This window comes from Lissotriton vulgaris, chromosome 5 (assembly GCF_964263255.1).
Source record: "Lissotriton vulgaris chromosome 5, aLisVul1.2, whole genome shotgun sequence".
Taxonomy (NCBI): domain Eukaryota; kingdom Metazoa; phylum Chordata; class Amphibia; order Caudata; family Salamandridae; genus Lissotriton; species Lissotriton vulgaris.
In genome coordinates this window covers 1,233,341,402-1,233,361,936 of record NC_141693.1, presented here as the reverse complement: position 1 = coordinate 1,233,361,936, position 20,535 = coordinate 1,233,341,402, and the positions used below count along the sequence as shown (strand labels likewise).

Here is a 20,535-nt window from a genome sequence, read left to right as displayed (position 1 = left end):
CATAGACCTGCTAGCCATACATCTGCCAGGGAAGGACAACGTAGAAGCAGATTGGCTCAGCAGACAGACATCAGCAACCCACGAATGGGAGCTCAATGCACAGGAGACGAGAAGGCTGTTCGACAGGTGGGGGACACCGTCGGTGGACCTATTTGCAACACGCCAAAATGCAAAATGCCGAAACTTCGCATCCAGGCTGCCCGGGGAGGGGTGCCTGGGGAATGCCCTATGGATAGACTGGTCGAGGACATTTGCCTACGCTTTTCCCCCGATACCACTGATGCACAAAGTCCTCAGCAAGTGCAGAGCGAGCAACATGACACGGATACTGGTCGCACCACAGTGGGCCAGGCAGACATGGTATTCGCAGATCATGGAGATGGCACAGAGCGCACCCCACAGATTCGGAAGGAGAAAAGACCTGCTCTCCATGCAAAACGGGAACGTGCTACACCCAGAGCCAGAGAGCCTGAGCCTGGTAGCGTGGCTCCTGAGGACATGGAGTTTGCGCATCTGAAACTACCAGAGCGCACCCTGAGGGTACTTCGGGAGGCACGAAGGCCCAGCACACGAAAGTGCTATGTATCGAAATGGAAGATATTCACTCTAAGGTGCAGGAAAGAGAAGCTGCTCAATAAGATGCAAAGGGACTCAACGGTGCTAAGATACCTCACGCACCTACTAGACAAGAAACTAAGCTCATCCTCCTTGAGAGTTCACTTGGCAGCAATAGTCGCTTACACAAGAGGGGAAACGTGTAAGAGTTTCTTCACCTCACAAGTGGTTAAAAGATTCCTGGAAGGAGCTAAGAGGATTGAGCCTCCAAAGAGAGTACCACCACCTGCATGGAACCTTAACCTGGTCCTAACAGAACTGATGAAACATCCTTTCGAACCAATTCACAAAGCATCCCTAGAGAGGCTAACAATGAAAACAGCTTTCCTGGTAGCAATCACCTCGCTCCGCAGGGTAAGCGAACTACAGGCACTAACGTTACAGGAACCCTACATCCAAATTCACAATGATAGGGTGGTAATAAGAACGGACCCACACTTCATGCCGAAGGTGGTGTCAGGGTTCCACATGAATCAAACCATACAAATACCAAGTTTCTTCCAGAAACAGACAACAAGGGCTGAACGAGCTCTTCACACCCTAGACGCCAGAAGGGCAGTCATGCACTACATTGAAAGGACAAAGGAACACAGGAAAACAAAGCAATTCTTTGTTTCCTTCGCAAGAGTTTCATGGGAAAACCAGTAACTAAAGGAACAATTGCGAGATGGATCGCACAGACAATACAATTCTGCCACAAACCGGCAGGGCAAGAACTGGCAGGAGGGAGACGGGCCCACTCTACCAGGAAAAAGGGAGCTACAATAGCTTTCCTAGCCAACACACCCATTCAGGACATATGCCTGGCGGCAATATGGGCTTTAGTGCACATGTTCACAAAGCACTACTGTGTGGATATACAGATGAACAAGGAAGCACAAGTCGGACAAAAGGTGCTTCAACACATATTAAATAACCAACGCTCATCTTCCACCCAGCTGCAACAAACATGAGAAACCGCTACAAAGTCTATGCACAGCATAGTGAATCCAGAAAGATTCACGCTGCAAAACGAATAGTTTCTTACCTGTCGGTGTAGTTTTGCAGCTTGAAGATCTTTCTGGATTCACTAGCAAACCCACCCACCTCCGCCAGAAAGATGAGGCTGGAGAGGAAGGGGGTTGAGAACATGGGCAATTATTTGAACAAATGAAACTTGAAGGTTAAAGCGGTGAATGACTTACTAGAACATTGCCATTACTTCGGTAACAGAACAAACACGAGAAAAAAGAATCCGAAGAAGGCGCCCAAGAGTGGGTGCTTCCGCAGGAAGCGTGCCGACGTCACCGGAAATACACCAAAAGGTGGGACGTCGACGCCCACCTGGGCTACGAAAAAAGAAAAAAAAGAAAAGACTACGTTTCCGGACCCAACCACAAGACTGCGGAATAATGCACAGCATAGTGAATCCAGAAAGATCTTCAAGCTGCAAAACTACACCGACAGGTAAGAAACTATTCGTTATCTCTGCAGAGCCGGCAGGAAATCTAGAGGGTCGCCAAAATAGCACTTCTCCGTGCAGTCGGCCATGACAACAGAGCTCACTCTTGTGCTCATTTTGACTGAGCCAAATCTGAAGATAGTATCGCGCAAAGGTATTGGCATCACAGTTCTGTGTTCCCACAGATTCAGACTTGGATGTAAATGTATGGTTTTGTGATACAGTTGTTACTGCATATTTTACCAAATAAACTGCATGTTGCTTTCACCATCCCTTTCACCAGCCAAATTCGGGCAAAAACCATTCAGTTTTATTCCTAACATGATGTGTAATTATTGCATCACGTATGCAGTATTACTTTATCCCGCCAAATTAACAGAACGGCAAAAATAGTGGCATTATGTCAGTGCTGATTGTGGCTATAAATAGATTCTACAACAGCATTCCAAAGTAAATTATTAGTGATATTTACATACAGAAGTGCTTTCCCGGTGTACAGTAGTGCACAATTGGAGGTATTGAACATAAGATTGCACAGTAGGAGGCTTCAATATTACACCATGTTATGCTGGCTAAGAAAGCCCATCCAAACATTCAATTTCAAAGGTTTTAATGCCAACGGTGAGGTTTCAAACCTTCATTCTTTTGAACTGGATTCAATGAGTACCATTGAGATGACTAATATTAACAAATATAATATGGCATTCAGTTAGTGCTGTGTGCCATGTGAATAACTACCATAATTCTGTACGCTCTTGCTTACGGTGCAGTTTCACTATGGATGTCACCGATTTAAATATATATGCAAAATTGTGGGAAAAGTGCTTTTGGAAAAAAATAGTTTTTTAATTTCATTAGTGTTTTTATATATTTGATGGTGCGCTCCCAAATGTACACATCTCGTTTATATATTTGGGCAGTTAGGTTTGAACCAATACTCCGAAGAAGTGGCCCAGTAGTTTGTGGCAACTACTGCATCCCAACAGTGGCTACTGCTTACGATCCAATGCCAGATGAGGGCCCATTTGCCTTGCATTAGGGCCCATGGTGTCCTTGCTACTCCACTGTGAAAGCCAGGCTTACATCCTTAGCTAGCTCATTTCTTTGTGAGTGGAACAAGATTTTTCAGAGTATATCTAAATATTGTAAATATCAGGGTATTGATACAACATGTGGTTGTGTGCTCACAGTTATGGGCAGCACAACAAGTGACATGTGGCACAGTGAGACGAAGTAAATAGCCCAAGACTTAAAAGTGAAGAATGGCAAAACCGGGGAGATTTCCTTGATCCTCAGCAACGTAGGCATTAGGCTGCAAGTGGAATCTGGATTTATTTACAATAACAGTTTGTGAAATAATGTAAATGCTTAAAAGTCAATTTGCGAGAGCAATTCACAAGCTGTTCACTCAGTGAAAAAGTAAGACAGAGGGCAGTGATACAACCTGAACTCTGCTACATTCATAAGTTCTGGCAGAGCTAAACAGAGCTAATTCATAAGCTATGCCTCTGTATGCAGAGCATGTAAACATTCAAAATTTCGAGATAAATCGAGTCCTGATATGTTCAGATTTCCGTCTGACCAGAGCCTTCCTGGAAACCAACCTCTGACGTAACATGAGCACTGGATTAATCAGTAAGGCTGTTAAAATATCTTTGATATAATGCAATCTTGCTATATTGTCATCTTATTGGAAGATGCCGTTTGAGACCAATATTTTTAACAGAACAAGCAGATATCTGAAGCATCTAGTCTTTTAAGGAAGTAGACTTTTTATAAAATTCTACACCCTTTGGTTTGGGAAAGTTGCTGTATGTTTCTCCCTCTATTGTATGCACAAAGACAGTATGATGTATTTCATGATTCATATGGCCCCCAAATAGTTTGGTTTTCAGAAGCGCAAGGCCTATCTGTGGGAACTCCACTCTGTGTACCTATTTGGGTGAAGGTAGTCAAAGAATAAACTAGCAGTCAATCGAGAAATCAGGAAATTGTCTGAGGTAGCAATATAAAGAGAGCAAGTGGCTCATGTTTGTTCATTGAGTGTTTGGAAGGTGAATGAATCAAGTCTAGAGCAGTCTTAGTTCTGTTTATTTTCTCACATGAAACTGTTTCTCACATTCAAGTGGATTCCTGCAAATCCTATGAACGTGCTTGGTGCATACAGGAAACCTTTATGATTTTCTTTTCAAAATAAAATGGTCGAAAAACCTTATTTAATCTAAGCCACCTACATCCATCATTCTCAAACTCCATCCACATTGGGATTTGAGAAGGTATCTATGTATTCTGGTCCATTAACCATTTGCTCCCCTCACTGCCAGCGGCATGACACCGGTGATAACAAAGACAGCCATTTGAGTGTCAATAGATATGAGTTTCAAGCCCCTGGTGCTGCTCACGCAGTGTTATATTAAGTCACGTTCGTCATTAAGAGCTAATCTTAAAGGTAAGTTCACCTGTGTTTGATTGTTGCCATTTAGTGTGGCTGCAGCGCAGGTATGTGGGCGCGACACTTGCTCTCTAGAGCAAATGCTCTGGTTGCTTTTACCATGTGTGAAACATCTTTGTCTAAGTGCTCAGGGGGCTCGTTAGAGGTGCCATCTCGCTCTATTTATTCCAGAATTTCACTTTTCAGACTGTTCAACTCTCTGTAATGACTCATTTATTTAAGTGGGTAGTTTGGGCTTTCTGAGCCACGTAGTTAAGTAACTTGGACGTAGCTTTTCTTTTGATTCTTAAATACTTTAATTACGTTGCTCTGGTGTACCCTTTTGTAATTATAATTATGCATGAAAACTTTGCTGCAAGTTTTATTGTCTACTGGCCTATTGGATTTCAGTCGCATGGCCCTAAAGCACTGGTGGGGTCAGTAGACTTGTATTGCTCTGAAGAAAATAAAATGCTGTTCTAGACAAATTCCAACGGGTGTGGGATCTGGACCTTGTCTATAATCCATATGAATGCTATTGGATTAATACATTTACAGGTATAATTGTTTTGGGTTTTTTTTTCTCTTGGCATTGAATTATTAATATATTTTGGAATTTGATCGTTTTCGTGTTTCACACACTCCTTTGGCAATTTTGTGAAATGTATCCAATTGTTCATTCCTTGTGATAGTAGTGCAACTCAAATTAGTTTAAAGGAAAATGCAGTAGCAAAAAGACTACCTTTAACATGGAAACAGCAAAATGCTTCTCAGATCGATTTTTTGCAGACAGTGTTTGATTGACTTTGTTGTGTTGATCGCTATTACTTATTTTTCTTGCAGGGGCTAATGAAGTGCTACTTGTAATTGGAGGTTTTGGGAGCCAGCAGTCTCCAATTGATATTGTAGAGAAGTATGACCCCAAAACCCATGAATGGAGCTTTCTGCCGGTAAGAGTAGGAGATGTACATTCTGAAAAAAGCACGTGTTTGAGGGGTTGCTTTGCTCAGATGAGGAACCCTGTATTGAATAAGGTGCAACATCAGAGAGGTACTTGCTACTTGTGTGTCCAAGAAACAATTCTGTTTATGTGGCTTAACAGCGCGGTGCTTTAATGCTACTCAAGTGAATATTGTTTAAAATCTCACTAATGCTGTATGCATTTAAGATCCACAGTCTTGTAGGCTCCATGAAGAAAATTCCTCAACTCAGCTAAGAGATTATTCAAGTTAAATTAGATTTTATTGTATGCCTCATAATTTTGGGCCAGTTTTACAAATATGTGACATTTTGGAGCAAGTTAACCCATTCACCTAAGGTTGAGGTTTACAGGCTTTCTCTAAAATTGCATGAATATTAGCATACATCAGTAGGAATAGATTCTTTTGGTGTGCTGTAAATCTCATTTGACTCAGCAAAAATGTGAAGAATAAAAATACATAAAAGGTGTTGAATGAGTTTCAAGTTTAAATTTTTTAAGAGCACTTGAATATTAAATTTGCAAACTCCTATTTGGATTTTGAAATATACCTGGTTGGTTGGCTGTTTGCTGTGAAAGCCATTGCACAATATACTCGTTAGAAAAAACACAAATCAGACATTTGTAAACTTGAAGTATAGATTTTTGTACGGGAGTAGGGAGCACACACCCCAAAGGAAAAAATTAAACTGCACTTTGCTTTCACCAGCCCTTTTCTGACAAAAACCATTGAGTTTTATTCATTATGTGATGTGTAAATAATGCATCACATATGCAGTATTACTTTATCCCTCCAAATTAACCGGCATTATGTCAGTACTGATTGTGGCCATACATTGATGCTACAACAGCATTCCACAGGAAGTTATTAGTGATATTTACATACAGCAGTGCTTACCCGGGGTACAGTAGTGCACAATTGGAGGTATTGAAGATAAGCTTGCACAGTAGGAGGCTTCCATATTGCATCATGATATGCGGGCCATGAAAGCCTATCAAAACATTCAGTTTCAAAGGTTCGAATCCCATAGGTGAGGTTGCAAATCTTCTTTTGAACTGGATTCTAGGAGTACCATTGAGCTGACCTATATTAACAAAAATAGTAGAACACAAAATACAAGTTGAATTAACCCAGTAAAGAGGGAACACATGGGTGCATTTAAATGTTTTAATCCCTTTTTAGGTTTCGCCTGGGGCACGGAGCTTTTAGCTCCGCCCCCAGAGAAATCTGTAGTTTCCAGTATGGGTGCCTTGAATACGCCCCTCTGTTTCATTGGCTAGCTCCATAAATGGAGGCTAGCCATTGGAACAGAGAGGCGTCCGTCATGGCCGGACCAGATTCGGGGGCGTTCCCGAGAATTTTTGGCTTTTGGCTACGTCATGCTACGTCAGCCAAAAGCCGGGAACGCCCCCGAATCTGGTCCGGCCGGGCTGTGCTTGCTGCTGTCCTGCCTTCCTCCGTGTCCCTCCTCCCGCCGTCCCCCCTCCCCCTCCCCCTCCCGCTCTCCGTGTGGTCCTGCCTTCCTCCGTGTCCCCCCTCCCCCCCTCCGTGTGCCCGTCTCCCCTCCCGCTTCGATTATTGGGACTCTCTGCTCTTGTTTTATTTCTTGCCTTCCCGCCCTCCCCTCCCGCTGTCCGTGTGCCCGTTACCGCCCCCTCCCACTGTCCGTCCGTAAATGCTTGTTTGTTGTTGTTGGTCACATTCATGAGAACAAGTACTGAAAACTGCGTGCCTGGCCTGCTTCTCAAGAACCCACCATGAAGGTCTTTACTGCAGTTCTGTGCTTAAGTGATTTTCCCAGATTCCCAAGATATTGAGAAACGCAGAGGCTCGAACACTGATGCACAGGTCTGGAGTCGCCAGGAGTTGGGGTCGGGGTAGAGCCGGTGGGCGGGGTTTTATTTTTTAACTCTGTGTAAGTATTAGTCTGCAGGAATAGTGGCCTCGGGCAGCCGTGGGAGGCGGGGAGGGGGGCAAGGGAGTAGATTGCGGCCATCTCCTGCCGCCTGCGGCTGCCAGGGGTTTGTCCGGAAACAATGGATTGGGCACGCTCCGGCGCTTTAGCTCCCGACCCAGGGCCCAGGGGAGGAGAGCGGGAACGGTGCGGGCCTCTTTTGGGAAGGGCATCTAGGAAATCTGAGCAGTAGCCTCACTGGAGATGAGCTCGCGTTGAGAGTGAACGCGCTGTTTATTTCTCTCAAAATATATCGAGATGAATGGTTGCACGTGGTACTTTATAATAGTTAGCATCTCAGCAAAAACTATGGGGGTTACTTGATGCTAGCTCCACGTCTTTGAATTACGAAAAGACGATGAACTGGTCGGATAGTAGTCTTAATGCGCGTAATTACTGTCCGTTATCAACATGTAAGTTTCCTCCTAAGTTGTATTAAACTAAAATGCTGTTAAGTCGACAACACTCACCAGATGTGAACGTGCGTTTAGCGCGCGTGAGGGTAATACCTGGTTGTGCCTTTACCTGCCTTTCACGTTTGTCCCCGAGGAGTCCGACAGGTCTTTTTTCCGAACAGGAACACGAGTACAGATGCAGGGCTTATTCGAAATCATCTATTAGTTTATATAGCTAAAAGTCCCATTGCTATGGCACAACGCGGCACATGCACGCACAAGCTCTTTAGCTGCCGCAAACATTCGAATGCGCACAATTGTTCCCACTGCAGTTATTTGAAAGTGAAGTCTCAAGGATTCCAATCTCAAAACGTATCACCAAAGTCTATATAGCAGAGATGAAAAGTTTGCGAGATTGTAAAGTATAAACACGAAATGAGCAATAACACAGCAGTAATATGGTCCGGTAGTTTTTTAAATAGAAAGTGGCAGATTAAAATCAGTAGATGGGATTAATATTACGGGCCGGGGCCTGCACCATAGCGCCCTGGTCAGCACTTTGGGTTACAGGACGCGCCCCCCCCCCCGTGTCCTGGATGACTGTCACCACCTTTGAATATAACGCAATAGCTGTTAGTTCCGTGAGTGATGAACCGTGACCAGATCCTGTTAAGAACATTATTGTTTTCAAAGAGAATATCCTTAAATGGGTTTGTGCACATGCCGGTAAATCCGAGGGAAACTCGGTGTACAATTTCTCACCTTACACGAAAAGGGGCGTGGCTCAGTTGTTAGAGCGGTTGACTTTGGTCTGGGAGACCCGGGTTCGCCTCTAAAGGACCACCCTAATGAGTGTATCTTTATTCATTCTAATTTTATTTAGGCACATTATGCAGCACATTGAAGGCCTAAACAAGTGTATCAGAGCGCTATACTTGGAGTATGTTCTGTAAAAACCTCTACAGCTTTACAGGAGAGTAAACTTGCTAACATATGGAGTACAGCATACTTCCTAATTAATACTTTTCCATTGTAGTCTTTAGTAAAAGTTTTTTCAACTGTGTGACTGTGCTACACACCTTCATTAGCATTTGGGTGCCCCTGAAAGCAAGCTTTCTTATGAGGTCATCGTAAAATATACATAGCATGCAAGAATGATTTCAGAATTCTCAAGTTTTAAGCACTTTAGGCCTCACATGCGCCATATAAGACATACACTCAATTACTAACACTTTGTACCCTTTAATTGTAGTTGCAGTGCCATTTTCATAAACCGCAGCTCGTGCTGATACATTCAAGCATAGTTGGGGTAAATATGGGGGGTCTGCGGCGATGCTAGTAAGGCTCCTCCTGAGATCAGGCAGTGCGGGCTGCCTTAAATAATCCCTGCTGCTGCACGAGTCACTTCAGTTATTTACTTTCAGCCTTTAGGCCGCCCGGAGGCTTTTCTGAGCCAATGCGTTTGGCACAAAGTGGTAAAGAGCTGATATGAAAGCGTGGTGCAGCTCGGGCAAAGGAAGGCTGCTTTAGGCAATTAAAGTAGCTTATCTGGGAGACAGTGTGCTCAGGTCGGGCTCTGAAGCCTGCGATCCGGCGAGAGAGGAGTGATTAGCAGGCGTAATATGGGAGAAGGTCTACGTAAAACAACACAAAGTTTTATCCTGTAACACTAAACAATGACTTTTGAATCTAGTTGAATCCAATTCCAAGTCGAAATTACATTTGTTTCCCCGAGGCTTTATGTGGGTGGCCTTAAAGTCAGTACAGCCGACTTTGTGGCCTACTCCTAGCTCCTGTACCTACAGGACCAGTTATTCAGAGCCTTTACCATATACAGTATGCTTTGGGCACAGCGGGTAGCTTCTTACATTTGTCCGAGCATAGTGACTTCTCGATTTGGAAAGAGGAGAAATACCAATCACAAAGGAAGCAATACAACATTAAGAAAGTTCAAAAATCACAGATAAAAAGGCAAAATCTATAGTTTATTAGACAAAATCATCTCTTATGGGACACTATGGTTAAAAATCAAAACGAAAACCCACTGAATTTCTCCAGTTACAGAAAACCGCACACAAAAACGTTTCAAAATACACTTGTAACCTCATTGATCATGTCACAGATAGTATCAAAATTCACATCTTTATTAATGACATCACTGAGAGCATGTAAAATGGGCTATTTTGCCGTATGGAGTGGCCACAGGGCCCATCAGCAAGACTTGTCGTATGGCAAGAACCTCCTGTGCATTCCAAAACATCATGATGGGGTCTGGAAAGAGGCGGACTGGGCATGTCTAACAGCCTTATCTTGCATCTAGTACAGATTGAAAGGCATGCACCGTGAGCCCTGGGTTATAGGGAAGGGTGTTGGGTATATCCAAAGACCATGCCTTGAGCCTAGAGCCTGCTACACAAGGCTACATTTATAGCACAGTGGGCATTGAGGTGACAGGATATGGTCACAACAGGCCAGTCCCTATATGTAGACACTTCTGTGCATGGCCGAAAACTGCGTGAAGTCAGTTCTTGGGCTCCGTGGACATTGGTGCAGGATTTTGCCTATGGTGGCACCAGCATCCATACTCTGCTGTGCACAACTGAAGGACATGTGGTGTGGACTTGGTTCTCGTTTGAATTAGGAGTAGGGTGTGATCACAAACAATGATCGCTCATTGGAGCCTGGGCCGTACAGCTAAAGGCCTTGGGATGCAGCCTCTGGACTTTCAGACACAGTGCAATTAGCCATAATGAAAATGCCTTCTTTATGCCTACTGGACATTTACAGAAAGAATCCTGGCAGGTGGAAATAAGTTAACCTAGTGCAGAGATATGTGCAACTTCCAGGAAAGGTGAGGGAAGTAGGTGGAAACATGAATGGCTATCTTTTAACGTTTTTGATGGCTGACACATTCATATGGTTGTGGGGCTTTACAAACTGAAATTGAACCCTTTTCAACCATGGTCAGCAATTTTTGCAAGGACTGGAAAATCATTACTTCAGTATGGGAAAGGAAATGGACCTCGTGCAAGGGCTTGCAGCACAGGAAAATGGCTTTCCCTGTGGAAAAAACGAAAAATGTGTTCTCCTTTCCCCTTTGCATATTTGTATGTGATGTACAATTGTGCACTGTTGAAATGAGAGCCCCAGAAGTATGTCACATGACACTCACACAGGCTTGTCTGAACTTCTGCACCTGGTGCAGTTTTCCTGGTGTACTACCTGTTTTTTCCCCGGAGTTTTATATAGGGCGAACTTGACTAAAAGGTTCAGAGACTTTACATGAGCACCAGTTTCGTTACAGATGAACACATACGTTTTTGGTTCGAGCCTGGGCAGCTCATGCGCTGCTCTGCGAAGCATGCTGTATTGAGGTAGGGACTTAAAGCTCTGTCCACTCTCCGCCCACATTTATAATTGTCTTTCGTCATTGTCAACTGTAAACTGTGGCTGTTCATTGGTCAATAGGCTTAGTAGTCCCTCCTTAGTACTGCTTTGTCATCTCACATGGGGACACCCCCTGTTACGTCTATTCTTACTTGGTAGGCTTTAATTACAGCCTCTTTCATTAGTATTTGCCAGGGAAAGGCAGCTGTCAACCATGTGTTGGTCCTACCAGGGCTTTTAGTGTTTTTTGAAAGTACTTATTTCTTAGTTTTTTTTCTCACATCACCACAATATTTAAGTACACTTTATCCTATGGTATTCCCCTATTCTCATTCCAGAGCTGTTTGGGCATAAACTACAATACCCCTACCAGGATAAAAATCTGGTGCTGGCCATGCCCGTCTGTGCTCTCTCTCCGCTTCGTATGTTACGTGCTGGCTTTGCTCGCTTAGTCGCTGAGACTCCGACTCATGTGTTTGCTTCTTCCTCTGCTCTCACAGTTGTACCGTTAATGCATGGCCCCTCTCTTGTCTCCCTTCCGCCGTCTTGAACCAGCGGACGTGGCCGCTCCGGGATGCCGGTTTGAAACTTTCGAATTTGTATATTCCTCCTGTAAGGTACCTTTTGCTACCTCATGTTTTGTTTGCTCACAATTGTCACTTTTGCCTCATGTAACGGAACGTCTGCTTTTGTAATTTGTTCACTCGTAATCTTCTCATGTATCATTTCTGTTTCTATTGTGAAGCTCTGGATGTAGCAGTTTCACTGTTGTGTTATAGAACTCGTCTGCAAGTAATTGCTGTCTGCTGAGCTCGTCCAGTAGGGTACAATAGGTCTCACCTTTGTGAGAGATTAAACTATTGCCAATGTAAATGACAATGCCATTTATTTATCTGTTTTCAAAACCAACACATAAATAAAAATGTTGCCATTTACAATGCCAATAGCTTTGTCAATAGCAATACCAAAGGCTCAAACTTTAACAAAGGCGAAACCATTGCATTGTAAATGCTTGTTTATAGAACATGTGTTCAAAGCATGTGTGGCTGTAGATACACTTGCTGTGCACACTCCTGCCATCTAGTGTTAGGCCCGGATGTATGCAAGTTGTTTTTCTTTGAAGAATTCTTTCGGGTCATGAGTTACTGTGACTCCTCTCCTTTGCTTGGCAATGCGCATTGTCGTTGACTCTATTGTTAGATTTGTTTCGTTACGTTGTCTGGCTCGGACAGGTGCTTCTGTGCTCCAGTTCAACAACGTTGTGGTGCTCCGTTCAATTTACACAAGTTTCGATGTTGCTTTCGATGGCTATTCTCTTAGTTTTGAGTTGATGATTCCTGCTTCCACCGGACGGTTCTCAGGCCTTCGCTTCCAGGACCCCTTCCGTCTCACAACCCCCACCATGTCTCCACGGTGTCCGTCCGGCACGAAATCACAAAGGAGCACAGACTATAGCTGTGACCTTTTCCCAGGACATCAGGGAGGGGCAAAATCCACATCCGTCAGCGCATATGAGGAGGCTTTCTCCCTCAACGAGAGCCACTGGCTCTGACCTGGAGGGTGAGGATCTTCCACCAACTCAGCCATCCATGAGTATGGTACCCCATTACCCTCACCACCACTCACAAGCTGTGCAGCACCTTCCTGAGGGTCTTCCAGCCACTCTTGAGCACCAGAGACTGGCTGACACTGACTTCGGGCCATGTTCGGGGCGCCTCTATCATGGAGCTGACCTGACCGTTGGAGAAGAAAACTTTAATGGCGAAATGGCATCAGAGCCGAAACCCTGGCGTCGATCATCAAGATGAGCCACGGCGTCGCAACAATCGAGCTGATCCTCCATAAACTTCAGGAGATCGATACCCTGCAGGACACTTGATGATCATTCCCACATAGGCCGGATTCTCACTTGCCCTCTAGGATCTGCTGCTCAGCTGTCTAAACGACAGCTGTTCTTCAAGGAAACTTGGACATGCCCCCTCCACCCCAGCAGCATAGGAAAGTGGACAAGGCTACTATCCCTTTGCCTGTCACAGTTGCACTTTATCCTGCCCTATGGCGCAAACCCTCCCCTGCTACTTCTCCAGGTGACCCTATTCACCTCAGGGGTCACCTCACTCAATCATGGGGAGCGAGTTTTGGGGATACCTTTGACACTCTCCGTAGGGTGATCCCTGGGATACCTATGATGCAGATCCACGAGGGACACAGAGGGGTCTACTCCATTGTCCTATTGTGCAAGCACGCCTGGCTCTGTATCTCTGGCTTCAATCCGGTAGTCCAGCAAAACCTGCTCAACCTGCCCTTTGATAGCCTACATTTGTTCAAACGCAGATTGACCAGATGTTGTAAAAAATAAAGGAGAAGGTGATAGGTAACCCTTCATACACCTACTACTCGCTGCTCCTTTCGCCACATCCCCTACTGTGAAGGCTCAAAGACCACCTCCCTTGAAGCCTGCCCCTCGTACCAATGTCCACGGGCCCATTAGTTGTCTCCCAGAGGCTTCTTTAGAGTGTCCTGCAGAGGCTCCCCCAAAGAAGCTGCCATTAACTCTACGTCCTGACTTGCCTCTCCTTCCCGCGATCATACAACACCTGTTGGGGGCATCGCTTGGTGTAACGTCACCTCTGACCAGTGGGTATTGGATATGATCCAGCATGGTTATTGTCTGGAGCTCACTTTTGTGCCTCCCACCATTCCACCTTGCAAACACAAACTCTTTTCAGAATAGAAGATGTCCAAGCGCTCCTTCTCAAAGGGGCCATAGAACCCTTCCCCTACCATCAGCAGGGCACAGGAGTATACTTTCTATAATTCCTCATCCCCAAAAATAATTGTTTTCTTTGACCCATTCTGGACCTCAGGCCCCTCAACAACATTTTTATTTCAGAGTGCTTCCACATGGTTACTCTTCGGGATGCAATAGGAAAACTTCATGGCCGTTCTCGACCTGAAGGACGCTTAGTTTCACATACCAATCCAACTGGCAAATCACAGGTATGCCAGGTTTGTAGTCAGCGAAAGCATTACCAGTTCAAGGTGCTCACCTAAGGGGTCACCACTGTACGCAGAGTGTTCACCAAGTGCCTTGTGGTGGTGGCTGTTCATCTGCACAGACAGGGCATTCATGTCTTCCCCTATGTGGACGACTGGGTCATCAAGAGTGCTGCATGTCAAAACTACTGCGAACACACTCAGAAGGTCATAATAAACTTCCTCCACCAACTAGGGTTTTCCATCAATGCTACAAAATCCCACCTTTAACCCCTCTAGATACAGCCCTATCTGGTGTCAATCTTCAACCTCAAAAGTTGGCAAGGCTTATCCAAACTTGCCAGGATACATTCCTTCCAGGCACTAATCCCTCCTTTTCAAACAGGCCACCAAATCATGGACAAGACAGTCATGCGCTTCCTTGCATTAAGGCCCCCTATAATTCCACAATGCTTCATGTCAGGTTACACATGCGTCCATTGCAGAAGTGTTTGGCGCACCAGTGGTCCCAAGCTGAGGGTCATTGAGGCGATCAAGTGTGGATCAGCTGCTGCACTTCTCACTCTCTGCACTGTTGGCACACCAACAAACTGTTGCTGGGGCATCCTTTTCTCGACCCAGCTCTGTAGAAGACCATTACAACGGACGCCTCCCTTACAGAATGGGGTGCGCACTTTCAGATCTGACTGTCCAAGGCCACTGGGAACCCAGCCATCAGAGTCTACACATCAATTACCTGGAACTACTAGCTGCTCACCTTGCGTTGATGGATTTCCTTCTCCACTTGATTGGCAAAGTAGTCCTCATCAAGACGGACAGCGTGACAGCCATGTACTGTCTTCAAAAGCAAGGGAGCACATGATCTCCCCTGCTTTCTCACCTAGCCCAGAGCATATGGCAGTGGGCTCTCCAACACAAGGTCCATCTGATAGCGGAGTATCTTCCAGTAGTGGACAATGACTTTGCCGACCTCCTCAGCAAGATGCAGCAACAAGTCCACGAGTGGGAACTCACCCGTGAAATCCTCCTCCAGTGCTTCCGGCGTTGAGGACTCCCGAAGATAGACCTCTTTGCCACTGCAGAAAACGCCAAATGCCTAAGCTTCACCATAGCAAGTGCTATCCCCCCTTTTTCTATGAATTAGTAAGAGGGACCACCTTGTTTTTCTTCTACTGTTTCCACTCCTCGTCCCTTGATTGGATTTGTGAGGAGACCTCCCTTTCTGCTTTCTGCTTTGTATTATGGATGAGTTGGTCAGAGATATTTGTCTACACTTTTCCTCCTCTCCGACTACTTCTGTTGTGGTTCGGAGGCTTCGGCAGCCTTCTCTCACCCTCATCCTTCTGACTCCCACCTTGGCACACCAACCATGATTCACCACCCTCCTCGAACTCTCAATGATTATGCAAGAAAGACTCCCTGACTGGCTTGACCTTCCCCTGCAGAACCAGGGAGAAATTAGGCATCCAGACCCCATGTCTCTCAATCATGCGATCTGGCTCCTGAAGTCCTAGAAATTGGGTACCTTAAACTTCCACCCGAATGGATGAGCATTCTGAAAGAAGCCCACAGGCCTACTACTCATGCCTGTTCTGCTGCAAAGTGGAAAAGGTTTGTCTACTATGTTCATTCAAAATACACTGACCATTTAGCAGTCAAAGTTGGAGATATTGTCTGCTACCTACTTAACTTGCAAACCTGTGGTTTTACTTTCACATGTATAGGACTATATCTTGCTACTGTAGCCGCCTACCTTCAGAACAGGCAATACATTTCCCTCATCGAAATTCCAGTGGTTAATGCTTTTATGGTGGGTCTCAAGAGTCATTCCTCCTTGGGTTTCACTAGCCCGACATGGAATCTCAACATTGTATTCACAAGACTCAGGTCCCTCCGTTCATACCCCTCCACTCCTGTCCCCTCTAGTTTCTCTCTTGGAAGGTAGCACTATTGGTCATCATCACTTCACTCAGGCATGTCCGTGATCTTAAGGCACTAACCTTAAACTATTCTTACTTCCATATACAGAGGGATAGGTCTGTTATCCGCACCAACCCCAGATTTCTCCCTATGGAAGTGTGGGAAAGTGGGTTTCTGTTGCACTACCCTCTACTTTCTGCCTGACTTTTGATGCAACTTTGACTGTAAAGTACTGGGTCCTTTGTAGGAAGCTGGGTTTCTGATGCAGTAACCCCGCCTCACCTCACCCACACACACTTTTTGCCAGATTTCTGATACACTTTGACTTGATGTGCTCTAGGTCCCTGCCAATCAGGGTCGAAGGGCCTGTGTTTTTTTTACCAAAACTCTACCTTTATACCCCCAATTGGCACCTCTCTGGCCACATGTAAGCCCCTTGTAAAAGATACCATGGGTACCAAGTGCACTGTGACCAGGGATGGCCTCTAAGGGCTGCAGCACATATTGTGCCACCCTTAGAGGTCCTGCAACTTAACACACACACACTGCCATTGCAGGCTGCGTGTTTTGGCGCAGAGAAAAGTGAAGAGTCGACATGGCACACATCTCTGTGTGCCATGCCTCCAACCTACTGCCTATGGCATAGGTCAGCCATCCCTCTAGCCGGGTGCACTATGCCACTGTTGAGGGTACAGGTGCATGAGCCCAGTATCCCTACAGTGTCTAAGTCCATTTTTAGACATTGTAAGTACAGTAAAGAGTATATGGTCTGGGAGTTAGTCATGACGAACTCCACAGCACCATAATGGCTTTACTGAATTCTGGGAAGTTTGGTATCAAACGTCTCAGCATAACCAACCCACACTGATGCCAGTGTAGGATTTATTATACATTGCACTCAAAGGGCATCTTGAGATGTCCCCAGAAAAACGACCAGCCTCTGGTGGGTTCCCTAAGTGGTAAACACCAGCCTGCCGTAAAGAGACATGTTTCTGGACCCCTGGGGTGGGAACCATGGCTGCCTGAGCCCAGAAACAAAGCCTTTCCTGGGCGGAGGTGGTCACACCTGCCCCAGGTCAGGAAGAGCTATCTGTGGCAGGGGAGCTTCAAAGGTCTTGCCACCTTGGTAATTCGACCCCCTAGCCTCTCCTGCTTAATAGGAGCAGACCCACTTCCTGTCTCCCCTCCTTTTCGGCAGGAAAAATTAGCCAGCCCAGAAGGTGTACCCACCTCTGCCAACCACAACCCTCGGGGAGGGGACGGGAAGCCCACTCTTCAGTGCAGTCATCTTGCAAATGACAGGCACTCTCCAGTCAGGATTGGGGATTGTGCCCAATCGCCCACGTGGGGTGAGCACACCAAAGGTGTAGTCATCCTAAGGACAGTAGCCCATTGGCTACTGACCTCGAGACCCCTAAAACATCCCCTAAATACAGTATTTAGGGGGCAGCTCTGAACCAAGAAGACCGATTCTCGCACTTACGAAGAAGGACGAAAGAAGACGCCCAGCTGAGGAGACTGCAGAGAAGTACTGACTTGGCCCCAGCCCTACCGCTCGTCTGCAGTTTCCAGAGATCCTGTGCCAAAAGTCGCCTTGTCCTGCAGCCAGCAACTCCAGAACCCTGGGAGGACTGACTGCCTTCAACAAAGACCAGATCAACTGTGAACAGCAGCTCTGTTCGAAAAAAACTCCCAAGACAGACTCTGAGCCTGCTAAGGACAAAGAAATCCGACGCCTGGAACCACCACTGCACCCGATGCCTACGGCCTGAATCCGGGTGGCCCACCTGTCCGAGCGAGGTCCCCCAGCGCTCCAGAGTCCGAGTCCACCGTGGGTTGACCCTTCCAGGACTCCCAACGTCGCCTGCAGCCCCTGCACGTAGGCCACCCCATCCGCGAGTGGCCCAGTAAGGTGAAATCCGACCTCAAAAAACACCCCTGAATCCAACCGCCCTTCGCCCTGGAGAAGAGAACCTGAGGTACACCTGTGTCCCGAGCCCTCCAACTTACCTGCCCAGCTGTTGACCCCTCCCAGAAGACTTCCTGGACCTAACCTGCAGCCAAAATCCATACCCGGCAACTCCCATCGACAAAAACAGGGCACCCGACACCAAAACAGCACCCTGCACCCAGCCACTCCTGTGCCGCTGTGGGTGCACCTTGTGTGCTGAACTGGATCCCCCTTTGCCTTGAGCTTAAGTCCAGTTGGTTTGCTCCCACAACCTTGTGGTCTGCTCGTGAACAGCCACCAACCGGAGGCCCCCAATCGCCTATTGGATAACATTGGGCCTCCGCACCCGGCCGTCCTAGTGCAGCTGAGGATGCTTTGAGAGTGCATCCTTCACCCTGTAGGAACCCTGGTTCTAACCCCAGAAATCCAACTCCCACAACAAAGTACTTACTTGTAAACCTACAACTCCATTTCCTCCCATAGGATTGCATTGACTGCTTTAAAAAAAAATAGTTTTAAGTGTGGAGTTGGTTTGTATAGAACTCTAAGAAACTGCAAAATATACAAAAACTGCTTAACTTAGCTTTTCTCTAGGAAATGTCTCACTGTGATACCTAGGCATATCACACAGAGTAGAAAAAGGAATCTATAAAGTAATCAGCAAAGTAATCAAAAGTAATCTAACAATAATTTCAACTGTATTCAAAGCATTTACAAACCTGTAACAGTCATTTTCATTCAGCTTGCTTGTATTGTTCAACCTGCCTTGAAAAGTTCCATTTACATTTACCTGTGACAGGCTTACTTGGCTCTAGGAAATAAATCTAACTAAATAATATTTTTATTCATACAAATTGGTCTGAGTTCAGTCTTTGAGTGTGTGGCATCATTTCTTGCCTGAGTATGTACAATAAATGCTTAACACTACCCTCTGATAAAGCCTTACTGCTCGCCCGTACTACTACAAATAGAGAGTAAGGTATTATCTACTGTTACCTCTGCCTACCTATGGTGTTCCACTGGACTCTTTGCACACTATACCTTACTTTGGTATAGTATATACCGAGCCAGATTCCTACATCCATGCTGTCCCGGTTCCCATTACCAGTGTTCGTCCCCTAAAACTGTACCATGATTGTCAATTCAAGTCAAAATTTGTATAGCGCACTACTCACCCAGAGGGCCTCAAGGCGCTTGAGGGAGGGGGTTCGCCATTTATCAAACAGCCATGTTTTGAGTTTTTTTCTGAAGGAGAGGTGGTTCTGTGTAAGGCGGAGGTGGGTGGGAAGAGAATTCCAGGTTTTGGCTGCTAAGTAGGAGAATGATCTTCCTCCCATGGTGGCTCTTCGGATGCGTGGGATCGCGGCGAGGGCTTGATTGGACGATCGTAGATGGCGGGTGGGGGTGTAGAAGGTCAGGCGCATGTTGAGGTAACTGGGTCCTAGGTCGTAGAGGGCCTTGTGTGCGTGGGTGAGGAGACAGAACTTGATTCTCTTGTTGACGGGGAGCCAGTGAAGGTCTCTCAGGTGACCGCAAATGTGGTTGTGGCGTGGTATGTCTAGGATGAGTCGGGCGGAGGCGTTCTGAATGCGTTGGAGTTTTTTCTGTAATTTGGCTGTGGTTCCGGCGTAGAGGGTGTTTCCGTAGTCCAGTCGGCTTGTGACAAGTGCTTGGGTGACTGTCTTTCTTGTTTCGGTGGGGATCCATCGGAAGATCTTTCGGAGCATGTGTAAGATGTTAAAGCAAGATGACGAGACGGAGTTGACTTGTCTGGTCATTGAGAGGGAGGAGTCTAGTATGAATCCTAGGTTGCGAGCATGGTCCGTAGGTTTGGGCGCGCTGCCTAGGGCCGGAGGCCACCATGAGTCGTCCCATGCGGAGGGGGATGATCCAAGGATGAGGACTTCTGTCTTGTCTGAATTCAGTTTTACGGTACAAAAGGGGGTGGTGATGGACGGAGCATCTGAATCAATGAAACACTCACACCCAGTCCAAAGATCTGGGTTTAATCCATCACCGTTCTTTAGCCCACTCTGCCACCCCAGTTCAGACATGGCTATATGCAAATCAGTCTGACCCTGTGCCTCATGGGAACAGTCCAGCCCGAACTGCCAAGCCATGTCTTCCCTGGACCGGAAACAAGCGTCCGAGGACCGGTTTCTGGCATTCCAGCCGTCTTCAGCCCGGCTTGCTTGAATCCAGTGGCAAAGTGAGCAAGGGACTCACGTCTGAGCATACCCTGTCACACTTATGGCAGCCAAAAGCGGTACAAAAGGGGGTGGTGATGGACTGAGCATCTGAATCAATCAAACACTCACACCCAGTCAAAAGATCTGGGTTTAATCCATCACCGTTCTTTAGCCCACTCTGCCACCCCAGTTCAGACATGGCTATATGCAAATCAGTCTGACCCTGTGCCTCATGGGAACAGTCCAGCCCGAACTGCCAAGAAATTCAGTGTTAG

General features: G+C 46.2%; 1 protein-coding gene across 2 annotated transcripts in view; it reads left to right on the top strand.

The window, feature by feature from the left end:
- Positions 1-20,535, top strand: part of KLHL12 (kelch like family member 12) — a 621,505-nt gene that overhangs the window by 334,154 nt on the left and 266,816 nt on the right. For both annotated transcript variants that reach the window (XM_086923076.1, XM_086923077.1), the window contains exon 7: positions 5,331-5,437. In XM_086923076.1, the coding sequence (XP_086779202.1) occupies positions 5,331-5,437 (107 nt within the window). The remainder of the gene's footprint in view (positions 1-5,330; positions 5,438-20,535) is intronic.